At 42.5% G+C, this 21,518-nt stretch overlaps 1 protein-coding gene across 1 annotated transcript in view; it reads left to right on the top strand.

Annotated features, from left to right (window-relative positions):
- The first annotated feature begins 11,682 nt into the window (after positions 1-11,682).
- CMPK1 (cytidine/uridine monophosphate kinase 1) overlaps positions 11,683-21,518 on the top strand; it is a 28,234-nt gene continuing 18,398 nt past the window's right edge. Inside the window, exon 1 of the mRNA XM_084786413.1 lies at positions 11,683-11,967. Within this exon, the coding sequence (XP_084642539.1) occupies positions 11,800-11,967 (168 nt within the window). The 5' untranslated portion in view covers positions 11,683-11,799. The remainder of the gene's footprint in view (positions 11,968-21,518) is intronic.

Genomic DNA, 21,518 nt, shown 5'->3' with positions numbered 1-21,518 from the left:
TGTGTGTGAGTGTGTGTGTGTGTGTGTGTGTGTGTAACAATAAGAAGGGGTCATGAATTTGAAAGTAAGTAGGAAATGAAGGGAACTAGAGTGTAGAGAAGGAGGGGTGAAATTATATAAATATAGGACCCATGTATAAAATTCTTTTTAACAAATGTTCTTTTAGGCCAGGCGTGGTGGCGCACCCCTTTAATCCCAGCACTCGGGAGGCAGAGGCAGGCAGATCACTGTGAGTTCGAGGCCAGCCTGGTCTACAAAGTGAGTTCAGGACAGCCAAGGCTATGCAGAGAGACCCTGTCTCAGGAAAAAAAAAAGGTTATATGTATGAGTATTTTGTCTGCATATTACATGTGTTCCTGCCAGAAGAGGGTGTCAAAGTCGCTGGAACTGGAGTTATAGGTGGTTGTGAGCCATCATGTGGATGCTGGGGCTTGAACCTGGGTCCTCTGCATTAATAGCAAGTGATCTTAGCCTCTGAGCCATCTCTCCAGCCTCATGGAATTCTAAAAAGTGTCAAAATTTAAAACAAAAGAAACCTTCAGCAATAGCCAGGAAGTGTAAGGAACAGGAACTCTGAGACAGGTTGAAGGCCCTCACCAGATACCAAATCCGCTAGGGCTCTGACTTTCAGGTCCACCACCTCTGGAGTTCTCTGCTGAGACCATGCAATGGGTTAATGAGCCTTCCTCTGCAGCAGGCTGCAGGATGGAAGCTGCCTGTCGGAGATGGAGGCAGCCTGGGATATTAGCACTGAGTTGCCCTCCCTGGAAAATACAGACGAAGCTGTCTCACTTCCTGCCTATTGTACAGTGGTTTCTATAAATTGCAAGGCTGCCACAGGAATGATGGAGAGAAATTAGCAACTGTTCTAACCCCAGTTCTGCCCATAGCTGTAATAAACACAGTGTCCTTTATTAACGTTTGGCCTTGCAGCTTATTCTTTTAGAGTGTGGTAAGAAGAAACCCGTGAGACCAGTTATACCTACAACAGAAATTCATCCAGCAACACCTCCAAGAAATAGTGTGCAGAGTACCGTTGGCATAATGTTAATGTACACTGTGTAAAACTTACCCTTGTATTATTCATATGCTGATTTCTTATATATATTTTATTAATTTATTCATATTACATCTCAATTGTTATCTCATCCCTTGTATCCTCCCATTCCTCCCTCTCTCCCACTTTCCCCTTACTCCCCTCCCCTATGACTGTGACTGAGGGGGACGTCCTCCCCCTGTATATGCTCATAGGGTATCAAGTCTCTTCTTGGTAGCCTGCTATCCTTCCTCTGAGTGACACCAGGCCTCCCCACCCAGGGGAAGTGGTCAATTATGGGGCACCAGAGTTCCTGTGAAAGTCAGTCCGCACTCTCCACTCAGCTGTAGAGAATGCCCTGTCCATTGGCTAGATCTGAGTAGGGGTTCAAAGTTTACTGCACGTATTGTCGTTGGCTGGTGCCATAGTTTGAGCAGGACCCCTGGGCTCAGATCTGCCTGCCATAATGTTCTTCTTGTAGGTTTCTAGGACCCTCTGGATCCTTCTGTTTCCTCATTTTCCCATGCTTCTCTCACCCAGAGTCCCTGTCCTCCCCTTTGTCCCACTTTCTTGGTAAGTGAAGAATTTCATGGGACATGTCCCTTGGTCTAGTGTCCAGATATAAGTGAATATATACCATTTGACTCTTTCTGCCTCTGGGTTAACTCACTATTTCTCGTTCAATCCATTTGTCCACAAATTTCGGGAATTCCTTGTTTTTAATAGCTGAGCACATGCTGATTTCTTTACCCCACTATCTGGTTTCAATCGGACATGGAATTGCAATGCATATCCTAAGAATCTCCTGTCTTAAGTTTGTGTCAACATTATTGACCATTCATTCTTTTATTTATTTTTAAATTTATTTTTAATTTACATATTCACTTTATATCCCAATTGTAGTCCCCTCCCTACTCTCCCCTTGGTCCCCCTTCCCCTCTCCTCCTGCTCCTTGTCCTCAGAAAGGGGAGCCCCCTTCACCAGCCTACCCCAGCACATCAAGTCCCATCAGGACTGAGCTCCTCCTCACCCACTGAGGCCAGGCAAGGCAGCCTGGTTAGGATGAAATGCTTGAAAGCAGGCAACAGAGTCCATGTCATAGACAGCACCCACTCAACTTACTAGGGGACCTGCATGAAGGTCAAACTGCCCATCGGTTACATATGTGTAGGGGGCCTAGGTCCAGTCCATGCATCCAAGCTCTTTGGCTCATTTATTCTGTCTTGTCAATAAACAGCTGGCCAGCCAGTAACTGGGCAATGGAGAGAATAGGGTGGGAGTTCTGATTCCCTCAAGGAGAGGAGACCAACAGGAGAGAAGATTCAGCCATGACAAAGAGAGAGGAAAGGGCACTAGAAAATTACAGCCAGTGCATAGAAGGCGGTAAGTGCAGTGTTATGGGGATTGGGACTGGGAGGAGCTAGATTAGAATAATGTAATGCTGCCAGTTACTGTGCATTTAAGCTAATTAAATAAAGCATAGTCTGTGTCAATTATTTGGGAAATAGCTGGGATAAAGAAAAATTGTTGCTTCATTAATTTCATGTTACAGTGTACTAGATGGTTATAAAAACCTGTTTATAAAGAATGCAACCTACATTCGTAATCATATGACTCCTGTCCAGATGTTTTCATAATCATATATGTGAAACATTGTTATCATGTGACTGCTTCAGTCTTGTATAGTATTTCAAAAAGCTTTTGGGTCTGGTGTGTAGATACTCAATGCAGAACAGAACAACAGAAGTAACATGGGACTTGAGGGATTTTGGGAAATGGGGAGCACAAGAAAGGCACAGCTAATCTGGTCTTGTGAACTCAACCTAAAGGTGGTAAAACTTGAGCTAAATCATGAAAAATTAATAGAACACAGGCATCTAAGAGGGGAGAAAATAATGAGAACAATCATTTGCCTCTAAAAGACAATTAAACTGTATTATGTATACAGTGTTTTGCCTGTATCCCAGAAGGGAACACCAGATCTCATAGATGGTTGTGAGCCACTGTGTGGTTGCTGAGTTCCAACTCAGGACCTTTGGAAGAGCTCTTAACCTCCAAGCCATCTGTACAGCCCCTAAAGACATTCTTACAAGAAAGATGGACAAATGCACAGTTTCTTAAGCCCTGCGAGAGTACACTAGGAACATGGATATGCCCAAGAATAGTATTTATGCTCTGAATATGTGCTCCCAAAACGGGATGGAATGATAGCTCAATTGTTAGAGTGCTTCATGCTCTTCCAAAGGACTACATTAGGCTGCTCATAACCACCTCTCATTTCAACTTGAGGGCACCTGATGACTTTTCCCCTCTACTGGTCTCTATGGGCATCAGCACACAACACATGCACACACACGAAAATAAATCTTAAAAAAAATCTGTTGTGCTGGGGCTGGAGAGATGGCTCAGAGGTTAAGAGCACTGGCTGTTCTTCCAAAGGTCCTGAGTTCAATTCCCAGCGACCTCATGGTGGTTCATAACCAACTATGAGATCTGGTGCCCTCTTCTGGCATGCAGGCATAACACTATACATAATAAAAAAATTTTTTAAACTGTTGTGCTTAAATAAGCATATTTCTTAGACAGGCTCTCATGTACCCCAGGCTGTCCTTGAACTCACTACTCACTGGAGGATGACCTTGAACTTCCAATCTTCCTGTATTCACTTGCTAAGATTACAAGCATTTGCCAATATAGTTTGGGGCTGGTTTTTTTTTTTTTTTTTTTCGAGACAGGGTCTCTCTGTGTAACCTTGGCTGTCCTGGACTCACTTTGTAGACCAGGCTGGCCTCGAACTCACAGTGATCCACCTGCCTCTGCCTCCCGAGTGCTGGGACTAAAGGCGTGTGCCACCACGCCCGGCTTTGGGGCTGGTTTTAAGGCTGTGAATTGTCACCTATCTCTCTGAGATTGGAAATCTCATCTGTAACATAATTGCTCTGAAGGGAATTTGCTGGGTATGGAACTTGTTATGGAGTTAGCACTATGTAAGAAAGATGCAGACTTTGAAGCCATGTGCTTGAACTTTATTTTACCTATTATCTTGCAGTCTTGAATGAAGTACTTCTGTTTCCTGGATTTATTTTTTCACCCCTGAGATGACAATGCTAAGTTCACAGCATTAGGAAGATGGTATAAAGCAAGGTTTATGTTAAATCAATACACGACTGTCAAGACTGAACTGGCTGTTTGAAGACAACTGACGAATTTGACGGGTAGTGGTGACATTCGCCTTTAATCTCAGCACTTGGGAGGCAGAGGCAGGCACAGAGTGAGTTCTAAAACAGCAAGGGCTACACAGAAACCCTGTCTCCAAAATAAAGCAAAACAATTAAAGCACAGACATATATCCATCTTGCGTGGTACACAGCTTCTCCGTCAACAGTCAGCACCACCACTCTGGGTACTTTGAACCTCTTTGTGACTCAATGATGGAAGGACATTTGGCAGAGAAAAATTTTGTCATAGAAATATCTACAGAGAGCTGGGCCTGCTGGTGCACGCCTTTAATCCCAGCACTAGGGAGGCAGAGGCAGGTGGATCGCTGTGAGTTCGAGGCCAGCCTGGTCTACAAAGTGAGTCCAGGACAGCCAAGGCTACACAGAGAAACCCTGTCTTGAAAAAACAAAACAAAACAAACAAACAAACAAAAAAGAAATATAGACAGAATCCCAATTATTTTAATATCACCCAAAAATAACATAAGCAAAGTAGCTGGCACATAATGGCCATTAAAAAATATTCAAGTGTACCTGTGTCAACTTACGGATTATTTGATGGGTTTAGATAGGGTAGAGCCCTTTATGAAGTAATATTCATCTATTGTATTTATGCTATGTTACCTATCTATGCTAATATTATTGCTCATCTAATTGTTCACTCTGAAGCAGGTTTTTAAATGTGAAGCACCTGTGTATCCTGGTGTCTCATAAATCCTGGCCTCTGGCTTGTTTCGTGGAGGAAAGGTTTTCTGAGTTTGCTTTGATCATATAAGGGATCTTTCTAAGCACATGATCCAGCACAGCTCACTAATGCTAGGGTACCATGGAGGAGTTCTGGAGCCTGTACAGCTTTAATAAACATAGCTCATGCCTGGGGAGATGGCCCAGGTAATAAAGTGTTTGCTATATACACATGAGGACTTGAGTCCACCTGCTGGCACCCATCTTTTTAATTTTTTTTCAAAAAAATGAAACAACCAGTTTCCTCTAATCCCAACACTGTAGGGATCCCTGGGGCTCAATGCCAGCCTCTCTAGCTGAATTGGTGAGCTCAGGATTTAGTGAGACTTTCTCAAAAAATACTGTAGCCCTGGGTGGAGTAGCACACACCATTAATAGTAGCATAAGAAAAAGCAAGTGGATTTCTGTGAGTTTGAGGTCAGCCTGGTCTATAAAGGAATTCCAAGATATCCAGGACCTAAAATATAAACAGGTAAGTAGAGAGTGACCGAGGAAGATGCCGGATGGCAACCTCTAGCCTACACACATACACACACACACACACACACACGCAGGGAGAGTAATAAAGTTTAAGATTCTCTGATAGTGTTTTATTAACAAGTAGGACCTATGTACCCTCTCTCCTCAAGGGTTCTGTGCCTGGTTGGTTGGAATATGGTAGAAATATCACTGTGATAGTTTCTGAGTACAGGTTTTAGACACTTGTAGTTTTAATTCCCCACCACTTAGAATTTTTACTGTCAGCCCCAGCCATGATACAGTAGGAAGAAATCCAAGCAACTCTTGGTGAAACTCAGTTCTAGCAGAGCAACTGGCCTGGAGCCAAGATAAAATTACCAGTCATGTGAACGAGTCTTTTTGGAAGAAGTCAGCTGATACCATATGGAACAAAGATGAGCTGTAACCCAAATCGTAAGTAAAATGTTCCTTGTAGTTTAGCTCATTAACTTCTACTAAACAGCAACAGATAACAACACAGTTGCTCAAAGAGCCAACTAGAAATGAAGTGTTTCTTTGCCCAGCCTGAACCTTCCTAGAAATGACTCCTTGTAAAACCCTTGTTGTAGGCATCCGGGTTTCTCTTTGTTATGCCTTTCAACCTAAAATATTATTTTCCTTTGTTGCTTAGCATACTTGACAGGTGATGGGCAGGATGGAAAATAGTAAGTACTCAATTTACTGTGGACCATGATCCAAGGAGACACAGAAAATCACTTCAGTTTGACATATGTACATATTCAAAGAAGTTTCGGACCCAGGCCTTTGAGGGGAACTCTTTGTTGTGGTGCTCTACCGTGAAAGCAAGACTATCTTTTTGTGTTTGACTCGAGGCCTTCCTTAAAAGTTAGCCAAGAGCATCCTGGACTCTTTCCGCTGACCTTGCACCCTTAAGATCTTATCGCTTGCCAGAGATGTAGTCACCTAGGGGAATATGCACAAAAGAAAACAGGGCACACTTACTTTGATAAGATCTTTTAATTTCTAGTTTAAATATTATTTAAAACTTCTAATTATGTGTGTTTCCACCACGTGGCCTCCAGAGATTAAACTCAGGCCACCAGTTTTGGCAGCAAGTAACAACTTGTTGAAACACTCTCTGGCCCTAAAAAAAAAAACCATGCCTTTTAAAAGTGACAACCCAGAGCCAGGCCCAGTGGTAAAAGCCTGTAATCCCAGCAGATGCAGAGGCAGGCAGATCTCTGCGTCTGAGGTCAGCCTGGTCTACAAAGTGAGTCCAGGACAGCCAAGGCTATACAGAGAAACCCTGTGGGGGAGCAGTGGAGGTGATGACAACCCACAGACAGAGCCAGGCAGATCTCTGTGAGTTAGAGGTCAGCCTAATTTATATAGCAAGTTCTAGGCCAGCTAGGGCTATAGCCACTATATTTTGTGTGTGTGTGTGTGTGTGTGTGTGTGTGTGTGTGTGTGTGTAAGACATAACATACAAGAGGAGGTCAGAGGGCAACCTTTGAAACTTTTTTTCTTTCCACTGTGGGTTCCACAGGGATTGAGTTCAAGCTGTCACGCTTGCATGGTTAAGTACTCTTATCCACAAGGCCATTTGCAAGCCTTTAAGAGTCACATATAGCTCAGGCTGCCCTCAAACTTTGACTCTTCTGTCTCTACCCACTGAGTTCTGGGACTACAAGCATGGCTCACCATGCCCACACCAATACGGCCTATTTTATATTCCTGCTGCCTCTACCTAATTAGACTGCTTGTCCTTAGTCTCAGATGTCGCTGTCTTGGTCACAGGGTTGGGAACCTTTTGAGCTTGGGTTGAACTTTACCACTTGGTGTTCCGGGTCATAGGTGATCAGCAAACTATAACCAACAAGATAAGAATTATTTTTACTTCCTTTTTTTTTTCTTTTGGCTTTTCTTTCTTTTTCTTTTTCTTTTTTTTTTTTTTCCCGTTTTGGTTTTGTTTTGTTTTCTGTTTTTTTGAGACAAGGTTTCTCTGTGTAACAGCTCTGGCTGTCCTGGAACTCACTCTGTAGACCAGGCTGGCCTCAAATTCATGGAGATCCACCTGCCTCTACTTCCCAAGTGCTGGGACTAAAGGCGTGCGCCACCATTGCCACCGCCTGGCGCTTTTGGCTTTTCAAGACAGGGTTTCTCTGAGTAGCCCTGACTGGAACGTGCTCTGCAGACCAGGCTAGCCTGTTTCAGAGATCCACTTGCTTCTGCCTCCTGGGATTCAATACAGGCGACACCACTGCCTGATTACCCATGAGCCTTCTTCTTGATGGCTTTAGGCAAGTTTTCATTTTACTCTTTTTCTAGTTTAAAAGTTTTCTAAGGCTGGGGTGAATGATTAGTAGCAATGACGCTTGAAGAAAGGCCCCTGGATGCGTTCTCAACGGTTATCCCCGCTGGCCTACGATCAGTACAAAGTGGGCTATGCCCCAGACAAGCGCTTACTTCCTATTGGTAACACGAAGGATCTGGACTAGCTTTTTCTTTAAAATTTCATGTACTCTGATTTTCCATGAGCTAAGACAGACTTCAGAGCTCCTGGATTCTTATTGCTATGTATCCTTCAGCAGATATTGGTTTGGGCTTTTTTTTTTTAATTTAATGCAGGGTCTCATGTAGCCCAAGCTAATTTGGAACTTGCTATACAGCTGAAGCTGGTCCGGAAGTTCTTTTCTTTCTTTCTTTTTTTTTTTTTTTAAATTCATTTAAAAATTTTTATTTTATTTCTTTTAACATATACACATATTATTACACATGAATAAAATAAAGTACAGACAGCAGGAAGAACCATGAGACAATCATGAGTTATATTAATGGTACATTCATAGTGATTTGGCTATTTGTATTTGTCAAACTTGAAGTCAACATTGTTCCTATCTTGTTGGGTCTAAATTTCTGAATGAAAATCAGTATCTATCATATCTTATCTCTATTAACTTTGAAGTTCTTTTCTTAAACCACCTCCCAGCTACTACAATTACAACTGTGTATCAAGCTGTTTGGGTTTTGTTTTAGAGATGGGTTCTCACTATGTAGCTCAGGCTGGTCTGGAAGGTAAGAGTGTAGACCATTACAGGGTGGCCTCAAATTTGGAGATCCACCTGCCCCTGCTTCCCAAGTGCTGGGCCTAGAGCCGGGCCTCAAACTCATTATCCTCTGCTTTAGCCTCAGACTTCAGGTTTCTTCTGCAAAATAAGCTTACCTAACAATTATGTTGCTATACGTGAGACTGTAGCTATGACAGAACCCAATAAACAAGCACTATATGAAATATGTTGGAGGAATATTAAAAATAAATTGCTAATTAGATTTCTTCTGTGGCAATAATTGGAAATATCCCATTCCTCCTTCCTTGCTGGAAGGAAAACACAGACATTGTGGAAATAAAGGAAGCACAAAGAAGAGAAGCAGGGAGCACAGCCGACTGCCTGTTGGGAGGCTACCTGGATACCTTATCACCTCAGGATTGCTCCCCACAGCTGTCTAACTTTGGATTCCAATGATTCGAGCATCTCCACAAACCCTACAAATTTTGTCTTTTGGAAATTCTATCTGAGAAAGCTGGGAGTTTACTTAGCTTTCTAACCAGCTAAATTCTATATTTGAGTACTTAACATATTTAGATGTTGCTGTGTCATTAAAGCTATTGATTCTGTAATAATTTTTAACTGAGTTGACTTTTTAAAAATTTTGGATTTTAATTGTGATGTAGAAGTTATAGTAACAAACATTGGCTTGGATACAGACATTATTGCCTTTGGGTAAGCTCAATAAAGATCATATTCTGTTCCTCTCCTCCCCACAAAAGGCAAAGAAACAAGAAGGTGAAATGAAATATGGGAAAAGAGAAGTTGACAGGGAGACTGTAATAAAGTTACCAATGGGAGCCAGGCATGGTGGCGCACGCCTTTAATCCCAGCACTTGAGAGGCAGAGGCAGGCGGATCTTTTTGAATTCGAGGCCAGCCTGGTCTACTAAGTGAGCCCAGGACAGCCAAGGCTACACAGAGAAACCCTGTCATGACCAATGTCCCCACCCCCCCACCCCCCGCCCCGAAGTTACCAATGGGAATAGTGTAGGCTCTGTTTCTTAACAATTAAACTTTATTATACAGCCCAACTAGCTTACACAAGAGGGAAAAAAGGTTAAAAGGAAAAAAGAGTGAACCTTCAGGTATCCGTTCCATGGGATGGGTCCCTAGGTGTCTCTGGCCTGCGTGCTGGTCCGGCCTGTTCCGCTGATCCATGTGCGCTCAGGCCCAGTCTGAACCTGCTGCTGCTCTCTCCTCTCTGCCAACCTGTGCTAATAGTCCAGGTGGAGTCCCCAGGCCCGCTTCCTGAATTCCAGGCCCACAATGGCTCCACCCAGTCTATCTCAAGGTATCCATGGTGTGTCCAAGGGTAAAGCCCGCCAAGAGAATAGGAGGAGAGGGAAGGGAATAAAAGCAAAACACAGAAAGCAGACCAGGGAGAGAAAGTCGGCATGAGACTTGGAGGAGGCCAGGGAATGTAAGGTAAAGTAAGAAAAGCATTAACAGAAGGAAAAAGAGTGAGCTTGGGTAATCAGAGGGCTAGATCGCCACATTCCTAATGTCTCTTAGCTACTATTTAAGCCTCTGGTCAGTCTCAAAAGCTCAGTTTCTTTCTCAAAGTCTCTTTACCACAATGAAAACTGACTTCATCTTTCACTTGGACAATAAAACTAATGCCTACCTGGCCACTCAGTTCTAAAGCCAGGGGCATGCATTCTTCCTTAGCCTTCTGTTTTGTTTTTTTGAGACAGGGTATCTCTGCTTAGCCCTGGCTGTCCTGGACTCACTTTGTAGACAAGGCTGGCCTTGAACTCACATCGATCCACCTGCCTTTGCCTCCGCCCAACTCCAAGCCTTCTGTTCTTACAGTCTTATTCACAGTCACACCTTCCTTGATGGGCATCACACAAACTACCCCGGAAATTTCATTTCCCGATATCCCATACAGACCACCCGCATCTGTGCTGAGAGCTCACTTGATCATATGCCTGTCAGTGTGTCCACTTCCTAGTCAATGGTCAAGTATCCCGGTTCCTTTCCCCGCCATCTTCCAGCATCATTCCACATATGCCATTACTTGCTATCCTGTATCGTTTTGGTTAAACATCATCATAAGCATCCTCAACTCTCTAGATCTCTCTATTGTGCTCACCTTGAAAACTCAACCCTAAAGAGAACACAGCCATTTGCTTTCTCTGCCTACTCTGGAAAACCCAAATGCCCTCCATTAGTTGAAATCCATGGTCTCTGTGCCCCAACGAGCTCTATGGGACACACCACATTCTCCAGATTTCTCTCCTGCCTGCCAAGAGAAGTTTGAAGAAAAAGAGGCATTTCTGTGTAACAGTCTACAAGGCTAACTGATTAGAACTTCAGTGATTTGGGGAGCTGGAATTACTGCAGGTCCAGAGCCAAATCATCTTAGGCTACCTTAGCCACTAACCAACCATTTATTGCCCACCTCTGTGTGTGACCTCACATTCTTGTGACAAAGGCTAAGAATGTCATCATATAGCATCTGGGGCCAATAGTAGAGATTTTCAGTTTTGCTATCAACCATTGGACTAACTTATCTTTAAAAAATTGCCTTGATTCATAACTCTGTCCTGTTACTATAAAAACTCCACGTAAATGCCACCAACTTTTTGTCTCCAACTTTCAAAGGTTTCTGTTCATCCAGGCTTAGTCATTAGACCCTTTTTCTTCTCTTAAGATGTTTCCCTAATGGCCCGGGTCAGGCTAACAGAGCTAGTCCTAAAATGCTTTCCCTCCGGTTAGAATATAATCTAAGTGTTTTTCCATAACCGGCTCAACTCTCTACACTTTTCATTCCCTTATCCAGCCCTAACCTTCCAAGATGCCCTCCTTTATTGATGAGCCACGACATCCCTGTCTCTAAAGTCTTGGTTCCAAGGTCACCTCTTCAGAGGCCTTCTCTGCAAACCTCAACCAAACTGTTCTTGTTTTCCTTCTCAACTGTGCCGTTGCTCCTATTGGTTCCTGTGTTTGCCTATTCAGTTCGGTCTCTTCCCGTGGGAAATGGGAAATCCGGACTACTGAACCACAGCCTGGCTAAGCATGGACCCACGTCCTAAGACCGAAAAGCCTTGAGATTCCAGACTGGCTAAGAACCGGAACCGCGGGCGGAAGCTGGCGCCGCGCATGAAGGCCCCGCCCCTTCCTGTCGCGGCGGCCCGCAGCTGGCGGCGGGGCCCGGCGCCCGCTCAGCCCGCCTCCTCCCTGCCGCCCCGCCCGCGCCACCTCGCCGGCCGCTGTCAGAGGCGCGTTGTATGCTGAGCAGCTGTCGTCGCCGGCTGCTGCACGTCCTGGTCCCGAGCTTCCCGCCGCTGATCCGCGGACTGCGGCTCTGCCCTCTCCATCCCATGAAGCCGTTGGTCGTGTTCGTTTTGGGCGGGCCCGGTGCGGGCAAGGGGACCCAGTGCGCGCGCATTGTCGAGGTGAGGTCGTGCGGGAGGGCAACCGAGAGCTTCGGGGCTGAGCGGGCCCTGGCCAGCGGGAGCCGTCGCGTTGGCGGCCGCGCCCCCCGTCGTGGGCAGGGGACTACGAGTCCCGACGGCCACCGCGCGCCCGGGCCGAGGGGCGTCGAGTCTGCGGATGCGCGCGGCGTTGCTCGCTTTGTTCCCGTGCGCCCTTGCTTCCACTCCCGGGACCGGGGTCTTCCCTTCTCGCTAGGTTCCGGGCTGTCAATTCCTTGCCTAATCTGCTTCGAGGAGCTCGACCCGGATCTTGTGGTAATTAAATACCGGGTTGAGATCCCAGGCGCTAGCCTTTGGCCCAGATGCCAACTCACGCTTTTTTCTTGGGCGAGTGAGTCACCCGCTCCCTCTCAACCTCAGTTGTCTAAGCAAATAAGAAACGAGAAAGTGAAACACCACCCAACTATAAAATCCTCTTTAAAAGAAAAAGTTTGCTTTAGGGTTGGCGAGGTGGCTCAGAAGGCAAAAAGCGCCTGCCGTCAAGTTCCATCCCCGACACCCACATAGAACTAACCCCCACGAGTCGTCCTCTGATTTCCACACTGGAGCGTGGCTCAAGTGTTTGCCCACACAAATAAATACAATAAAGGTTTTGGCATGTTTATCAGTTCATTCTCGTAGTATTTGAGGTAGAAAGTGTCGTGTACACGGAAAGAAGCAAAGATTTTAAAACTCTTAACAGCCCCAGGGGGTTGTAAATGATAGGATGAGGAAGGCTTAATGGACAGTCTAGGGCAATGTTTGAAAAGCAAACAAGATAATTAGAAATGAAAAGCAGCCAGGGTTGGAGTAAAACATATTAAAACATTAAATTGAGTGCTTGGTAAAGGGTTTTGACTGAGAAGTTGATAATTCCTCTTTTCCTAGGCTGTGGCCTATATTTACTTGGGCTTTTTCCACATTCATACATTCAACTCCTGACCTATATTCTATCATCTAAAGAACACCCACAAATAAATAGAATAATGTGTCCTAAAAGTTGCTGTGTGTCTTACAGTTGTATTTATAATTGCAGGTGACTTTTGAAAACCAGTTCAATTACAAAGTGCATGGTATTTTTCTCCTTATTTTTATTTCTGTTGGTTTTGACTTTTTGAAATCCAAGTGACAAAGTGGATGGTTTCAAGTTTATTCGATAAGTAATATGATTAAAATATAAATAGCACGGTAGCCGGGCGAGGTGGCGCATGCCTTTAATCCCAGCGCTTGGGAGGCAGAGGCAGGCGGATCGCTGTGAGTTCAAGGCCAGCCTGGTCTACAAAGCAAGTCCAGGATAGCCAAGGCTACACAGAGAAACCCTGTCTCGAAAAACCTAAATAAATAAATAAATAAATAAATAAATAAATAAATAAAAGCACGGTAAAGGAAGGAGCAGGGACTTTATAGTCAAACAGCAGTTCAAGGCTCTGCTCTGCTGTTGCTTTTCTAGCCCCAGAGAGAAGTAACTTTTAGCTTCAGTTGCTTTGTAAGAAGGGAGAAAATAGAAATGTCTGTTTTCTATTTGTGACTATTAAAATGAGGTCTGACACCTGGCACATAGATGCAACTATTTTCTCCTTTAAGCTTCCTGGTTCGATTATATTGGTCATTTAATTTATGTGTGGAAAGACAGCAGGTTTATTTAATGTACTGCAAGGGGCAGCTGCAGGCTGGGCAAAAGAGTATTATCTGAAACTGGTGATTTTTACTTTAAAGGTGAGTTACTTTTTAAAACTTGGCTTACGACTTTTTAAGTGCGTTCTAATACTTTGTTTCTGAATTTGTAATGTGCCCTTAGACGACATCCACACTTAACCTTATAATACCCCTGTTACTCCACTGGACTCAACATCTCTGTGTTCAGAAACTAGTATTTCTGCTTCATGAAGTAATAGTTTTTGTTTTTTTTTTTTTTTTTTTTACGATCCTTTCTTTTACTTATTACTTAAGACTTTGGCAGTTATATAAGCTTAAACTGTGGATTATTTGTCTCGGTTTTTGTTCATTTTTCTGGTTGCCCTGGTAGGGGAACCCAGGTTCTCACGCACGAAAGGTATGCACTCTACCACAGAACGTCCCTCTTTGTACCTTTTACTTTAAAATCCTCAGTAAGTTGTCCCTGCACTCCTTCTGTAACCAGGGCAGGCCTGTTGGCTCAGCTTAATTAAAAGCTGTGATCATAGGCCTGCCCCACTGAGCTATCTAGAAAAAACATTGTTTTGAGCTGTTTGCTGTTGATTCCAGTTGCCATAAACATTCACCTGATAGTCTGCTATTTGAAATGTATAATTTAAGAAACACTATTCTTTAACTGGGATGTCTGTGGTGAGGTAAGCCAGGGATTTTCCCTTTTGTGAGTCTGCGTTTTGGCTCACTATTTCATTATGCAGGCGGCTATGAACTTAATCCCCAAAGATGACAAGTTTTAAAATTAACTCTTTTTTTCTGTAGGGAAAAAGTATATAAAATTCTCCAACTATCATGCCAAAGAGAATTTAGTTCACAGGGTACCTGAAATGTGGTTGATTATAGAATTGTTTCTTTGGAGAGAAGTTAATTTTGATTTCAAACCCAGGCTGCCAGAAGTTGTGGTGTGTGTTTGTTTTGAGGTGCGTTAATACCGGCGACCTCAAACTCTTAAGTCTCCTGCCTTTGCCTCCAAGTCCTAGGACTACAGGTGTGTGCTGCCAGGTGCTGTCAGAAGCACACCTTGGATTCAGGGATTCTGAACCTGAGGGTGTCTTGCCCTCTTGTTTTGGAGTGTTGAGTTAGGTAAGGGAGTGTGTTGGAAGGAAGCTGGTAGTTTTTCTAGAGTCACACTCCACGTTAGTAATTGCTCCATGGGGAGGAAAAGGCAGGTCTGATGAAAAACTTTTTAAGGTATCTCTGACTGGGAAGAGACGTTTTGAAGAAGCTTTGGGAATTGACTTCACTCATTTATTTGCAGTGGTCCTTTTCTATTTAATTTCATTTTCTAATTATTTCTAAATCTGTGTCCTCTTATACTATTTTTTAAAATTAGCCATTTCTAGGTGAGTGTAACACTTTTATTTTTAATTAAATATACAATGGATTATATAATGATGTATTTCTAAAACTCAGAGGAATGCTGCATACTTTAAAAATATTTCTTACGTTGTGTGTACATATGTGTGTGTGTGCATGTGCTATGGTGCATGTGTGGAGGTCAGAGGACAGCTTTGTGGAGCTAGTTCTCTCCTTTCACCTTATGTGAGCTTAGGAATGGAAATCAGGTCATCAGGCCTCGTTTATTAATTTTTAAAAATTAAGCTTTATATTTGTTTTGGTTCAGAATAAATTAGAGTTCTGTAACGTAAATTTATCTTAGAAAATAATATCCACAATTTTGCAAGGGTTGGTTGGAAAGAATATTTAATTTCTTTTTTTACAGATTGTGAACATTTTGTTTACATAATGAGTAAAACATATTTATTATTTAAGAGCCTCTCTAAATGGATGACTCATACTGTGCTTAGAAAAGTTTTGAATGAGATTGAATTTAAGCATATAAAAATCAGAAGCTTGAATTTATTTATCTTTTTGTCTCTGTTGTTGAGCATTGTACCAAGTGTATAGTAGGTGTTGAATAAATATTGATGACAAGATATTAATGTATCCTGAAGCTGTATACATTTAGAAAATTTTGTCCCTGAGGGGTACCCAAGTCGCTTTCTGGACCTAACATATGAATGAGACCTAGCTTTCAGATGCTTTTGTTTACTCTGAGTGAATGAATGGTACTTATGTTGAACAGAGTTTTTAAAGCTTTTGATTTCAAAATCCAAAATTCATCAGGTACGTTCAGAAGGAACTAGATAGGAAAAGTCTGGTAGACCTTCAGATCTAGTCTTTTAAGGGTAGGACTTTTTCTTCTTGGTAAGGTGTGGTTAAAGGATTTGTTTGTTTGTTTTGATTTTTTTAAAGACAATTTAAAAGCTTTAAAAAAATCTACAGAAGAAGTGGTCTACACAACATTTGCTGTTTGGGGATAGAGAGATAGCTGTGTGGCTAAGAGCACTGGCTACTTCTTCCAGACAATACAGATAGATTCCCAGCACCCACATAGTGGCTCACAACATCTGTAACTTCAGTTCTGGGGGATCTGATTCCCAGTTTTGACTTTGACAGGCACCAGGTGTGCACATGGTACACATACATACATGCAGGCAAAATACCCATACAAATATAAAAGGCAATAAAACTTGGTTCTATTGAAGAACCACCATTTCTTTCTTAAAAAATAATTTGATTTTATGTGCATTGGTGTTTTGTTTGTTTGTGTGTCTGTGTGAGGGTGTCAGATCTTGGAGTTACAGACAGTTGTGAGCTATAATGTGGGTGCTGGGAATTGAACCTGGGTCTTCTGGAAGAGCAGTTAGCGCTCTTAACCGCTACCCATCTCTCTACCTCCAACCACTGTTTTTTAAAGGGTGCTTGTAACAGATTTTTGTTGTTGTTGTTTGTTTTTGGAGACAGGATTTCTTTGTGTAACAGACCTGGCTGTCTTGGAGCTAGTTTTGTAGACCAGGCTGGCCTCAAACTCAGAGATCTGTCTGCTTCGGCTCCCAAGTTAACATAGTTTTTTTGTTTGTTTGTTTGTTTGTTTGTTTTTTAATGTTGATATTTTAGAAAAGGTGAGAAGAGCTTCAAATTATCTACTATGCTTTTTTTTTTCCATTTTCTTTCTGTTTTTAAGTTGCAAAGTAACATGGCTGTGGGGACAAGTTCAGTTTCTTCTCATCTAGAGGTTACCATTATTTACTGCTTCCTCACCTCTAAAAGAGAGAGAGAGAGAGAGAGAGAGAGAGACAGAGACAGAGACAGAGACAGAGACAGAGACAGAGAGAGAGAGAGACAGAGATTTACTTGTTTTAATTTCATATGTGTGGTGAGTGTTTGCCTGTATATACTATGTACATGCTTGCTGCCTTTGAGGCCAGAACAATGTGTCAGCTCTCCTGGAACTAGAGGTAGAGAAAGTTGTGAGCTCCATGCGGATGCTGGAACCGAACTGGCATCCTCTATAACAGCAGCAAACGAGCTGAGCCATCTCTTCAGCCTCCTCTTCCACAATATCACAAAATCTGACAATATCTAAAATCTTTACATCTAATAGGGTTATTTACTTTTTTTCCCCAAACAAAATTAATCATGTTTATTCCTTCTCTCAGGGCTTTTCCTATATATTTAGTAGATTTTTATTTGTAGCTGCAGAATATCATAGATATTGTCATAGCATAGTTGTACCATTTCATTTGGAGGCTATTCAGGGTGGTTTCTAGGAGTGGGTTTGCTGTTAATTGTGCTTCAATGGGCTTTCTTGTGAATATAACTTTGCATATGGATGTTTTGATTAAAGGATTCTTAAAAGTGGATTGCTACCTCAGAATATATGTACATTCTATTTTAACTGATTATTAATTACTTTGAATACTTCAAAAAAAAACCCATTTGAGTTTTCCAGAGGTACAGAGCTATTAAGAGATAGATACAGACATAAACATATAAGTGTTTTTATTTGTGAACTATCATAATTATAAAGGCGAGAAGCCACATGATAGGCCATATGTAAACAGAATCAGAAAGGATGGTAGTGTAATTCAGAATTCAAAGACCACAGAACTTTACATTTTCTAGGAGAGTGATTCCCCCCCCCCCCTTTTGTTCTAAAGCCTCTCATCAGATTGGGTCATGAGGCCGGGTGTGGTGGCACTCGCCTTTAATCCCAGCACTTGGGAGGCAGAGGCAGGTGGATTGCTGTGAGTTCAAGGCCAGCCTGGTCTACAAAGTGAGTCCAGGACAGCCAAGGCTACACAGAGAAACCCTGTCTCGAAAAACCAAAAGACAAAACCAGATTGGGTCATGAGATGATGAGGGCTGATCTATTTTTTATCCTGTTGTTTCCTTGGATTTTAATAACACACAGGCATCCTCCTGCTGTCATGCCCTTCCTCCATTATTGACTGTGCTGGGATTACAGGTTTGAACCTCTCTGCCCGGCTTCTCCTCCCCCACTCCCAAGATAGGGTTTCTTTGTTGTTGCCCTAGCTGTCCTAGAACTAACTCTGTAGACCAGGAGACCAGGTTGGCCTTAAACTCACAAATCCACCTGCCTCTGCCTCCTGAGTACTGGGATTAAAGGTGTGCCATACCATGTCTGGTTCTAATAGTTTAAAAATTAAAATTAAAATTAAAAATTTTAAAAAGGAAGAGAAAAGAAGCCCCATTAGAATTAGTCTCTTTTTCAGTCTGCTCTAAATCTATCTTTTATCAGTATCAGTTATTTCCTTATTCTCTCTGAAATCGTATTATTTCACATGTACTCATGTGTACTCATGAGCACATGTACCATACAGCTAGAATTTGTTTTGTTATTCTGTTCTGAGACTCACACATGAAGGCCATGGACTCCTAATTAATTTCACATTTCTACAACACAACTGACAAAAGTAACGTAAAGGAGGGTTGGTTTGGGCTCACAGTTTGAGGTTAAAGTTTCATGGGCCATATTTGGTTACTCTAGACATGTTCCAGTTCAGATGCTATTAGAACTGTGATCATGGGAGACACACACAAGTACATGTTGTAACAGTTGGTTTTGAATTCAAATCAGAGCACGTCTAACAAAATCACTTCACAGGCTGGATAGATGACTCAGCATTAAGAGTGTTGGCTGCTCTTGCGAGGACCTGGGATCATTTCCCAAGGTGGCTCACATCCATCTGCATGTAACTCCAGTTCCAGGGCATCAGATGCCCTCTGGTGGGCACCAGGCACACACTTGGTGCACATCGTACACACATGCTGGCAGCCACTGGTACATTTGAAATAAAATAAAGAATTTTTTAAAAAGGAAAAGAAATCACACTAGGGAGGCTTGACCAGATGCACAAGTGCCTGTGGGAGGGGAGGGGAGGGGGCGGGGGCTTAGAAAGAGAGCATGCAGAGGCTAGCTGTCTTGTTTTTTATGCCATGTTCCAGGTCTTGTTACTTTTAAGCTAATACCTTAGCTCAGCTGCTACATGAAAGTGTATTTGCTGTAACATTTCAGTTGCTTTAACTTGTCAAATCAAGAACATTTTTACAGACTAAACATGTGATAAGAGCATTTAGAAGTTAATAGGGAACAGGTGTAGCCTGAAAGACTCTCTGCTGACAGTTTTGTTCTGCCTGATGAATAAAGTTAACAAAGCATCAGTTGGATGAAGGAAAAAGCACAGGCTGTAACTTACTACTCCCAGAAACAGTCACCGTGAGAGGACAGGGCCTGTGAAGCGTATGCTCTGTGCCTGCTTTCTGTCAGTCTTTCGCAAAAAACCTGTACGTTGTTGGTTCCATTCGCCATTAGAGTATATCCCTTACTAATAAGCACATCTGCTCGTTTGGGGGCTGTGAGAGACTGCTTCCTGACCACTTTCTGTTTGGAGCTTCCAGCATGGGTGAGTCATTGGTGTTTGCAACTGGACGGTACCTGGGTTTAAACCCACAGGAGTTACCTATATAGTTACATACGGCTTAATAATAACACGGATTTCTACATCTTGGTGTCAATTGGAAACATAGAGACACTTAAAAATTTGATTGTGTAATTGACCTAATGGTTAATTTGGGAATCAGATGGTGGAAGATAATCTTTGTTATTCATTTGATGACTGTTGGGCACTGTGAGTAGAAACGGGAATGTTTAAGAAGCAGAGAAAAATAACACTGAAGCAAATGAGACGAGGCTGGTCAGAATCTGGCAGGATCAAGATGGCTCAAATACACCTGGTTCTTTGGGGTGAAGTTCTTGAATGCATCTCTATGTTACACATCTCTGTGGACTTTGAATCTCTTTTTAAATGTGCAGATTCTATGAGTTAAAGGTCGTAGCAGCCTATCCATCCTTAGCATGTGGCATGTGAAAGAAATAAAACTTCATTATTTTATGCCTTTGATTGGGGGATGGCTCTACCATAACCTAGCCAGACATGTGCACAGATTGGCAACTAGGAGGTGATCACCTTCTTTCAGACAATTCATTGCTAAGGGCTTAACTGTATTGGTACCGACTCTGTGCATTACAGGGATGAGCACAATACTAATGATGAGGACGCAAACTCCTTTGGAAAGGTAAGTTGTAAAATGGAGTTCTAGAACAATCCCTGAACTACTCTGAGATTAATTCACCCCTGATTTCTTTCCTGGGTCTAGGGAACTCATTGCTAGGTGCTAAAGCCAGTGTTAGCAGTTGCTCCAAAAGCATCATCCACTCACGGGAAGGATACAGTTTTCATAAACTCTAGTTTCAAATATGGAAGATTTCCTTCTGGGATCTCTCTCTCTAAATACCCTTCCCCCTTTCCCTCAATTCAGGAGGAGACCTGCATCAAAATTCCACCGTACTAAGGGAAGCCAGCATATGTCAGTTCCCCTGGAGATGGAGTAGTGAGCTGCCGTGCGGGTGCTGGTAATAGAACGGGGTCCTCTGGAAAAGCAGCCAGCATTCTTAATCACTGAGCCATCTTTCCAGGCCTGCACCTAAAATTTTAAATTGTAAAACAATCTCATCCCATGTGCTCTTTTGTTTTATTTTGTTTTTGCTAATGTCTTTGGAAGAAAAAAGTTGTAATGGCCAGGTAATAATTCTTGAATGTTCAAGCATATGGTGTGCTTTTTCTTGCTTGTGATACAGAGACTACAAAGGAGACAATAACTGATAGGTGTTATATAGAAGGAAAGAGACGTGGAATAGGTTCTAGTTAGTCACATCAGGTTGGCTTGGTGGAGAAGGTGCCTATTTTGCAAATGGTTTCCAGTGGTCTTCTCAGTGTGAAGCATGGCAGGAAAGGACATTTTATAGAAAACATTTTCTATGAATTTGCCACATTTTCTGCCATTTATTTCCCTTGATGAAGACTCCAATCAAGAACTGTTTGCTCTGCAGTATAAAAGAAGACGTAGATACTTGTGTTTACCATTAGATCCTGGGCTAGATTAGGATTGATTGCCGTTTACTCAGAAACATAGGTGCTGGGCTGGGCATTGTGGTGGACATCTTTAATCCCAGCACTCTGCAAGTAGAGGCAGGCGGATCTCTGAACTCAGGCCAGCCAGTGAGGCCTTGTCAAAACAAAACATAGGTTCCTCCATTGACTTTAATTTTAGAATGAGCAAAATATATTTATGAAGGTAAATTTTATACCAAAATATAATATGCACACTTTCCCAAAGCCAAATGATTTTCATCATACCTTCTGGTAAGAGAGATTGTTGAACTAAAAGCGAGGACGATTCTTTTCTATAAGCAATGCTGTATTATTTTGTTGTTGTTGAGAAAGGTTGTTTAGCGTAACAGTTCTGCTAGGTCAGTTTGGAGCTTAAGATGGTGTGGGTATGTTGTCCACTCTGTACGCATGGTATTTCTCAAATGTTCTGTTTATAATTTTGAACTCTAGTGTCTGGAGTCAGGCCTCATTGAATATGTTTCCCTTGAAACTTTTGGGTAATCTCATGAATTCTAAATTTTCATC

This window comes from Acomys minous (assembly GCF_964271855.1).
Source record: "Acomys minous genome assembly, chromosome: 6".
NCBI classification, from domain to species: Eukaryota; Metazoa; Chordata; class Mammalia; order Rodentia; family Muridae; genus Acomys; species Acomys minous.
This window is presented reverse-complemented; position numbering and strand designations above follow the sequence as displayed.